Source organism: Bidens hawaiensis, unplaced genomic scaffold, assembly GCF_021521415.1.
Source record: "Bidens hawaiensis isolate Kalapana, Puna unplaced genomic scaffold, B.hawaiensis_p1.1 tig00013186_1, whole genome shotgun sequence".
NCBI lineage: Eukaryota > Viridiplantae > Streptophyta > Magnoliopsida > Asterales > Asteraceae > Bidens > Bidens hawaiensis.
Window position 1 is genome coordinate 548,514 of NW_027492112.1, and position 9,743 is coordinate 558,256.

The window sequence follows — 9,743 nt, forward strand, 5'->3', positions numbered from 1 at the left end:
CCCACGTAATTCTATCTTTTAAATGAATATTTTGATATAAGAGCATCCATAACGTCAAATCTATACAAATCGTTATATAGTATCACATCAGATTTCAACCGTTTTTAAAAATGCCGCTTTTCGTCCACAACATCAAACTCAAACCTCTACAAACCCTATTATATTTAAATATTATATATATATATACGTGTTTAAGTTCAAGAAAGAAATGAAATTACTGCGAGAAATGCAAGAAATGAATATGGGCCACTAGTTTTATTTTAGGTTTTAAAAGTTTAAATATAAATGAAAAAGATATAAATGTAACAATAAATGAACACTCTCTCTCCAATTAATACAACTAATATAACCATAATAAATCTCTCAAATTAATATATCTACATAATTTAACTAAAATAGTTAAAAAGATAAAAACACTAATTTAGTTTTCATAAATAATAAATAAAATGTCATACAAATGTGTCCATTAAATATAAACAATAAATATACAACCAACACAAAATTATATAACCCACACTTGTTTTGAGCAATAAAAACGTACAATGTACAAAAAAACATATAACTTACATATTAAATACGACATCAACAATTATATAAACTACATAAATACACACATATCCTACACGTGTGTAGGTTATATGTTTTTCGTGTGTAGGTTATGTTATCTTATTCTTAAAACAAGTGTGGGTTATATGTTATTATGTAGGTTGTATATTTCACATTTAATGCAAACACATGTAAGATAGGTTTTTGTATTATTCATCACAATGTAACTACGTGTTGATGTATATTGATAAGTTGAGTTGGAAAAATTGGTTTTAAATAGAAAATTTTATTAATGTATGAATAAATTGTATCTGTGTAGGATAAAGTTTTCATGTGTACGTTATATGTTTTCGTGTGCGTACATATTTTATTGATGATGAATTTTGTGTATGTTATATGTTTTCTTATTCTCAGAACAAGTGTAGGTTATATATTTTTGTGTATGTTGTAATTTTTTTGTTGACATTTAATGCTAAAACATGTAAAATAGTTTTTTATATTATTTGTCACAATGTAACTACGTGTTGATGGATATTTATATATTGAGTTGGAAGAAATTTGGATAGAAAGAAATTCTAACGTATGAATAAATTGTACTTGTGTAGGATAAATTGTACTTGTGTAGGATAAAAATTTGGATAGAAAATAAATGAATTCTTAATATTTTTCAATTATAGTAATTTGATTAGTTATATTAATTTAATAGATATATTGATTGAAAAGAGAGATGCATTTATAGTTTCTTAATTAATCTTGAAGCTTTTAAAACCTAAAATAAAACTAGTGGTCCATATTCATTTCTCGCAGTAATTTCATTTCTCTCTTGAACCATCATATATATATATATATATGTAGAAAAGAGTTCAAATAAAAAACAAGTATTTTATGAGAAGTGTGAGAAGAGCTTTAAAATAAAATAAACCACCTAAATATGACACTATACAATGTAAATATGAAACAATACAATTATTTAGAAACTACCAATCTCAACCACTAGATCATAGATCCAAGGGTCTAGATCTATTCTTATTTTTCTCACAAAAATATTGTTTTTTACATTAACCCTACCATATATATATATATATATATATATATATATATATATATATATATATATATATTGTGTGTGTAAGTGAGAGGGTAGGGCCACCACCTCGTATGCTCCACTGTTTGCAGAGGTAAACCTTAACCCTTGACCCTTGCCTCACAACGTGACTCGTTTGCGTCTCCTTGTTTGTGTGATGCCAACTGAGACGAACGACACTTAAAAACGATGTGTTGTGGTCTTGTGAATGCTCTAACACTTTTTTTTTGTTAAATATATTTGATTAAACTTTACGTCAAATCAAATAAACTTTTTAGGTTTAGTTTCGAATTTTCAATGCTAAATTCTTCTCCCCTTGAATCTTCCAAATGGTAACCTTAAAATACTTCTTCAGTCACACGCCCCTTGTTTTACATGATATATATATGTCTTCAATGTGTCACATGGATTTAAACAAAAATTATATAAAACACAAATAGTAATATTTTAAGTCGAAGTAAATTCTAAAATTTAAAGTATGTTCTTGTAGATAATAATAATATGTGATAATGTGACCAACTACGCTATTAACTTTAACTTTAGTTGACAAGGATGACACACCATTTAACAAAGAAGTAACGCTTTTTGCACCAACTTTCATTTATATTGTTTAAAACCTTTACAACATTCTTATTGGAATAAAAGACATGAAAAATATGGAATTCATACTCATTTTAAATAATTAAATTATGAACACAACCAAAATTTAAAAACTCATCAATTCGTCAACCATTTAGAAATTTATTAAAAAAAACTTTTCTTTAAAATATACTTTATTAGTTGATTATTTGTCAACTTAGTTATTAGGTTATTGTTTAGTGGATTCGAGTAATTGATTTGCTAGTTAATTATTTATTTGAGTGTTTGATTATCTGAATGTTACTACGAGTGTTAGCTTAAAAATTAATACATGTTGGTATGGAATTTGTTTGTTATTTGTGACCTGACTTGACCAATTTGCTTTTGATATTTAGTGATAGACAAAACCACAATGTTACACCATTAGTAAGAAATTAAGAGTGCAGTAGTATTGAATATGATTTATGTTCGCTATCTTAGATCATCCACCATATGAGGCTTCAAAAATTGACTCGATGTAAGCCTCTCCCATATCTCACGGCAAGCTAGAACCGGTTTCAAAAATGCTTTAAAGGCATGTCATCGCTCTCTAGTCTCTCCTACGTACCTTTATTTTTAAACCCATTCCTAATCATTTTTACATAAGAATGCTCATCGTGCCCTCTCTCCCAAAAGCAATCCAAACCGAAATTTTAAACAGGTAAATTATAGGCCACTCGAGATACGGAAACATCACTCAATCAAACCGTATGACAAACTAATACGAGTTTAGTTGTTTATGATACATAAAACACCATTTAAACTTGTGATTAGCCTACAGAGAACACCACCCAAGTGTATAAAGCGTTCTATCAAATAAAAAGAGGACAAAAGGCATAACGAGTCAATCAAGTTGATACTTTACTGAAATTCATGGTAGGTATTTGGAGCATCATACGTAATTATAATTTATATGATGTATTAAAAAAACGTAAACCCTAGCGTAACAAGGGAAAAAAATACATGAAAGTGATGAAAATGATCAAACCACCTAAGCGAAATAGTAGTTTACTCTATTTTATTTCTTTGTAACTTTGGACATATTAGTCGGTTCACATTAACTTAGGAGAACAATTTTAACATGCTACTATTCACATTGAAATTCCTATATCATCTTAGGTTGCGTTTTGTTAATGATTTTGTTTAAGAAGTTGAAATGAATTGAAATCTAAAATAAGTTTAATCTGTTAAAAGAATTTCTCTTTCTAACAAATTTGGAAACAAAACAATCATAAAAGAATTGGATTTATCAGTGCGGTAATCACCTGTTAGATTTATATATACCGTCGTATAAGCCATTAAGACATTCTAATAAATCACGTGAACCAAACACATTGAAAAACAGTAAGAAATAAAACTTAGATTGTGATTTCATTGAATTCCATTGAATTTCAATAAATTTTGCAAATCAAAGATCAACTTGGTGTTTATCTCTCAATGTTAAAATCTTGTGACAAAAGAATACCAGATTGATATGGTCATATAAGCCAAAAGGAAGTGTTATGAATATCTAATCACACAAGTGACATCCCAGAAGAAAAAAATTATGTACAAACAAAACAATTTCATTAAGATCACTTATATCAAACACCCAAAAAGAACAAATTTCACCATAAACCAATTTCCTCTCATATCACAATCTCAACTTTCATTTGTTATATATATTATGTATTGAAACTTAACTACCTTTATGTCATAAACCTTTAGGGATCCCTCTTTTCGACTTTGGCCATCTGAAGCTCAAGTTGTTCTAAAGAAACAGAAGGAAAAGAAAGACTTTCGGGTGGCTGAAGACGATCCCAATTCTTGTCAGGATTTGTAGTCACCGATCCATCGTAAACTATGTGTGTGACATGCTTCACGTCTGTCGGTAATCCTATTTCTAGTTCCGGCTCGCTCTCAATGTCTTCGAAATCTTTGTAAGCTGGAAACAAGTAACACCAAGATGAAAATGGAGACTTTGTTTCAAGAGAACGATAACAACCATAACTTAATTTTTAATTTTAACTTCTTTAGTTTTTATTTTGTGACCGGAAACTTAAACTTAATTGTTTTGCAATATTTGCATTTTGAGACAATACCATAAAACCAATATAGTCTCAACATATATTTTTTCACATTAAAGTCTTTTACATGTTAAATACTTAAACTTAACAAAATTATAAAATTTCAGTTTTTAAACAACTTGAAACTAACACATCCATATTATTTTTTTTTTTAAATACATGGGCTAAAATGATATATAAGCCATGTAAAAAAAGGATACATAATCAAAACGACAAGATGCACTGCTCTAGAGTTTAAAGATTCTTTTTCATAATTTTGTTCAAATTTAACATCTACAGACTTTAACGTCTATAAAATTATGGAGTGACTTTTGTAAGAAAAACATAAATTAAGTTGGGTTTTTATGGTATATGCCATTTATTTTTCTGTTTTCAATCGTTTTGCGAGAATTTTTGGTTGCTGGTTTTTCGACCATTTTAGACACAATCGCTATATTTACGACTACCCTAAACCTTGTTCTAATGGTTAGTAATAATATGACTATGAAAGAAAGATCAAGGATAACAAACAAATCATGAAACCTTTCGCTTACCAAACATTTGAGTAACACCTTTGATCAATGTGCTTCTAATCAACCTCTCCATCACCTTAGAGATATCCGATCTACTCGGAGCAACAAAACTCCAAGATTTCTTGCTTTTCACCGTTGATGATGATGAGCTTTCTCCCTCCATTGCTTCGGGTTTCGCTTCAACCTTTGTGTCCTTAACTTCAACTGCTTGATCATTCCAACACCCCGTATAAAAAGGAAGAAGCACAAACCTTGATCTTGTTTCTTTCATGGCAATCTAAACTCAATTGCCTAAACTAAACACTACAGGCTATAGCTACACAGAACTCATACAAGTCTACAATGGCTACACAGAAGAAGGTTGCTGGCAGCAAACATAATCTGTCTTCTTCACTTTGGAAGCAAGCTTCCATCATTTGAACTATTTCCAGAGGTTGAAGTGAATGAATGTTTGGTGAGTTGTAAGTGGTGGAGTACAAGTTGTATATTGATGTGGAAAAGAGAATTGGTTAAGGCTTGTAAGTAGGTTAGAATGTACCATTCAACTAACTGAGTAGTGGATGGGCTAACTGAGGGAGGGTTTTTGAGCAAATAATTAACTGAATTATTTGTCATTATATATGCTCTAAGTGTGTTCATGATTTTATAGTTAGGCTCATGTGTCACATCTCCAAATTTTTTCTTCATACAAAAAAAAACAAAAGAAATTTAAATTATAAATTTAATTATTTTTTTATATACCTGGAGCATATGCAGTAGATAGAGCCGTTATGGATGCACTTTGCGTCAAAGTCATCATTGGGGCTTTTTGATGAAATGAGTGCAGCGGACGAAACTCCTATAATCATCATTTAGTTATTATAATTTAAATAAAATTTAAATAAGATATGTGTGATTGGTTGAAGTTTGTGGGATTAAATTTGATTGTTTGAAGGATTTAAAGGAAGGGCACTATCTACAAAGAGCCCCAACCCAAAACGCCCTCAAAGAGTCCCCTAAGGCCGTGACACTTTCACCCCCTCAAAATGCCCACACATGATCTTATTTCTTTATAACCATGGAATATGTACATAAAGTTATTTTATGTGAAAGTGTACTTAGAATGTATGGCATTAAAAGTTTGAATTTATAATCTAACTCACTTTTCAATTTTGTATATATACAAATCCACCTTTTGAGTATATAACTTTTGATAATCTGTGTTATTTCATGTGTCTACTTTATTAGTAGAGTTAAATTTGGATTCTTTTTCTTGAGATTTGGCCATTTTAACTATTCGAGTATCAAAACAAATTTTGGTCATATCATGGTACTCAACAATTACTACACAAATAGTTGCTTGCAATTATAATATAAAATATCATTTAATAATTACAAGGCAATGAATAGGCTTAAAATAGAATATTCATCTCTAAATTTGGATGATTTTATGTGCTTTTGAAAGGGCATTTTGAACATTTTGTCTCTCCAAAAAGCAAAAAACATTTGTAAGAAGCAATCCCAAACATACACTAAGAAAACCACATCAAAATTTTCATCTCACTCCTCATCCTCATACCCCGTCCTCACAATTTAAGAAAAAAACATATTCATCCCCCAAATTTGGAGGTTCAATTAATCACCCCCAATCTCCTAGGCCTCTTGTCTTTCATATAAAAGGCCCAATGGGCTTGGCCTTGAGCCTAATACAAAATTAACGATAAAACGTATATGGAAACGACATAAAAGCTAATCTATTACACGAGTCTAATAATAATAACCTTACAATCTCCCTCTAGACTCTTGCAATAGCTTGTGTGACGCCTAAATGAATCTCTAACCACTTGTGCACAATTAAAGTCAATTTTACTAACATTGGGCAGAAGATGAGAATGCAACACCAATCTATCAACGACAAACCTCAACAAATCAAATTCGTTGTAGAACTTGTATTCCTTACCACCAGCCTTAATCACTGCTTCCCCTGATTCTATATCAAAATACCATCTTTCAGTCTTCCAATGAGTGACACTTGAAAAGCTTGTCGATGGGAAGCCATACAATGTCATCGGATTTTCTGTATTTGTAGAAGACGAGCCCTTCACAAGTGATATGATGCAATTCTGACTTGTGATGGTCTCTTTTTCCTGGCTTAGGCTTGATTGTAGTGAATCCACCTTTTCTATCCTTATTCTTTAGTAACTTCACAAAATCTGCCGCTAGTGGAAAAGCATCAGAATTATAGCAAATCTTTCTGGCAATATAGTTCAGTTCATGATTCTCAGACAAAGTGTTAAGTCTCTACTGCTCTTGAAGTAGGTAGTGATCCCATTTGATTTTTTCGAAGCCATAACTTTCTAAATGCATCAACTCTTCACCGATAGATACAAAGATCAGTGTCATGGAATTCACCACTCCTCCTTTTAAATGAGAATATGAGGAGCAGGAACATCATTGTATATGCCAAACACCCAGGCATTTCATGGTGAGCAAGGACAACTGAAGGCATACCCGGTGAAAGCTTAAGGTTACTGTAATTAACTCTTGGAAGATTGATGCTGAGCTTTGTTGTGATATCTTGATCATGCTTGTGAAGTTCTTGCCATTTCTCAGCCTTGCTATTATCTTCTTCAATTTCATCGGTAACATACTTGGCGGGCCTGTTTGTGAAAACAATCTCTACAGCACTGTCACACCCCAACCTACGACGAAACATGCCGGAACGCGACTAAATTAGTATCATAGCTCAAAAGACACTAAAATAAATATAGTGACAATGACTAATTATTTCATTCAAATTAAAGTACACATTATTTAAAAAAAAAAGATAACAAATTGAAACAAATACATCAACTCAAACAATTGTTCTTTATTTTCAAATAAAAGCTTATGGTCCAACTAAGTCTCCAAACTTCACTTCATCCCAAAATGCTACTTCCGATATGCGTAAAAATAATATATATTGTCAACAATGTGTTGAGCTAGTAACCACGGATTTGTTATATATAGTAAAAAAAAAGGTCACAATTTCTCGTGACATGTGAATCACAAGTAGTATAGCAACATTACCCTTAGGTGAACGGAATGAGCAGAAACCACCAAAAAGTCAAAGACTTGGACTTTTGAAAGTCAAACCGCCAAGAACTTGCCAATTGGCAACCAAAACCCGGAAGGGAGAGGGATTTCGAAGGGCAGCATTATTTGGGTTTACGAGTGTTAAATTATATAGAGGGGTCGGTTAAACTCATTAATTGAAGAGACTTGGTGTATAATTTGATTATGGAATCAAATGAATGTAATTAAGGTTGATTACAACAACTTAAGCAACAAGATAACAAATTGAGAGTGGGAAATCGTCCCAAACATGTCTTGAAGGTTACTCCAAGAGATTATGGCGATTGGAATCGAACTGGCATCAAATCAAAGATGCCAAAATTCTTTTCCCGACAACACAGTCGGTTGCGCATCGCGACGGGCTGAAGCTCCTCTCGTCGCGTAGTGCGAACGACAAGGAGACTCCAAGAAACCTTCCCCGCGACGAGGGAGCAGAACCATGAATTGATTTTTGACATTTTTAGCCCCTGAACTTAGATTAAATGCGATAGTAGGCCATATAAGACATCTTAAGGTTTGGTAGTTGGTTACACATAACATACAAACATAAAATAAAATGAACACCATAAACACTCAATAAACGCGAGATTTTATTAATGCAGATTGTATTTTGCCTGACGTTTGTGCTTTCTGCCCAGATATTTCTCAAGCTTCTTGAGATCTTTGATGTTCTTTTTGGTTAATTTCCGAACCTTTCTATTCTTTAACTGCAGTTTCAGCGTTTTTCTTTCGTTTCTACCCTCCAACTTTGTAATTTTCTTGTTAGCTGCAGCCAAGTCAGTTTCTGTTTTCGCCAACTTTGTTTTCGCCTCAGCCATCTCTTTTTCTAGACTTTCAACCATCCTCACTAAATCAGATTGGTCTTTCATCAACTCATCAAGAGCTTCAAGTCTCTTACTCTGGTTTTCAAATTGCTCTTCATTAGCCTTCTTCAGCTCTTCAAGAGATTGCCTTTGCGTTTCATTTGATTCTTTTTGTTTTATGATGAAAGTTCTGATGTGTCCCAAAGCATCATTTTTGTTTACATTCTCTTTCTCAAGATTTTTTATTCTGTGAATAATAATATCCTTTGCCAACTTAGGAGGAGGAGGTACAAATTTAGAAGATTCAGGTTTAGATTTCTGTGATGATTCTTCAATCATTTTCTCTGTTATTTCAGGCTCAACGGTCTTTCTCAATCGCTTTCTTTTCAAAGGGGACTCGGAAGTCTCTAAGTAGAGGGGCCATCAACAGGAGGTTCGTCGGTGGCCTTCCTCTTGTATTTTTGTGACACTTTAGACTTTCCCTTATCGGTTTCCTCAGGATCTTCCTCTTCTTCTATTTTAGTTTCTTCAGTATCAGAAGACTCATCAACCAACTCATAATCTAAACTGGCTCCGTCGGCCCCAAAGTTCGGATCAACATCCTCTTCAGTTTCAGCGAACTGACCAAATTTTACCAAAGGCTTGGTAAAGCTGTAAGCCTTCTTCCTGATTGCCATCGCATCAAATGCGCTTTCACCAATTACAACCATAGGATGAGCCTCCCCAGCAGACTTTTCAAGGTCCTTCGCCTGATCATTGATGATTAACTGAATAAATCGTGGATAAAGCAAAAACGGGGTCTTCCTCTCTTTAACATGTGAATAGATTGATTCGAAGATAAACTGAGAATAGTTGAAATCTTCCTTGTTCACCAGCTTATACATCAATGTAAACAGTTCCAGACTCATGCGGTCAAAACCTCCTTGTAACTTGGAAATGCAATGAGTTATAACATGCACAAGAAACTTCCAGTATGGAGGTAGAGCGTCGGTAAATGGGTAAGAGCCTTCATGACTCATGT

General features: G+C 32.6%; 1 protein-coding gene across 1 annotated transcript; it reads right to left on the reverse strand.

Annotated features, from left to right (window-relative positions):
• Window positions 1-3,908: 3,908 nt before the first annotated feature.
• Window positions 3,909-5,331, reverse strand: LOC143543554 (CRIB domain-containing protein RIC4-like). Its single transcript, XM_077035851.1, has 2 exons — window positions 4,848-5,331; window positions 3,909-4,172 (listed from the first exon to the last, which is right to left on the reverse strand). Exons 1-2 carry the CDS (start codon window positions 5,095-5,097, stop codon window positions 3,952-3,954), a joined length of 471 nt encoding a protein of 156 aa, XP_076891966.1. The 5' UTR covers window positions 5,098-5,331; the 3' UTR covers window positions 3,909-3,951.
• Window positions 5,332-9,743: the final 4,412 nt, after the last annotated feature.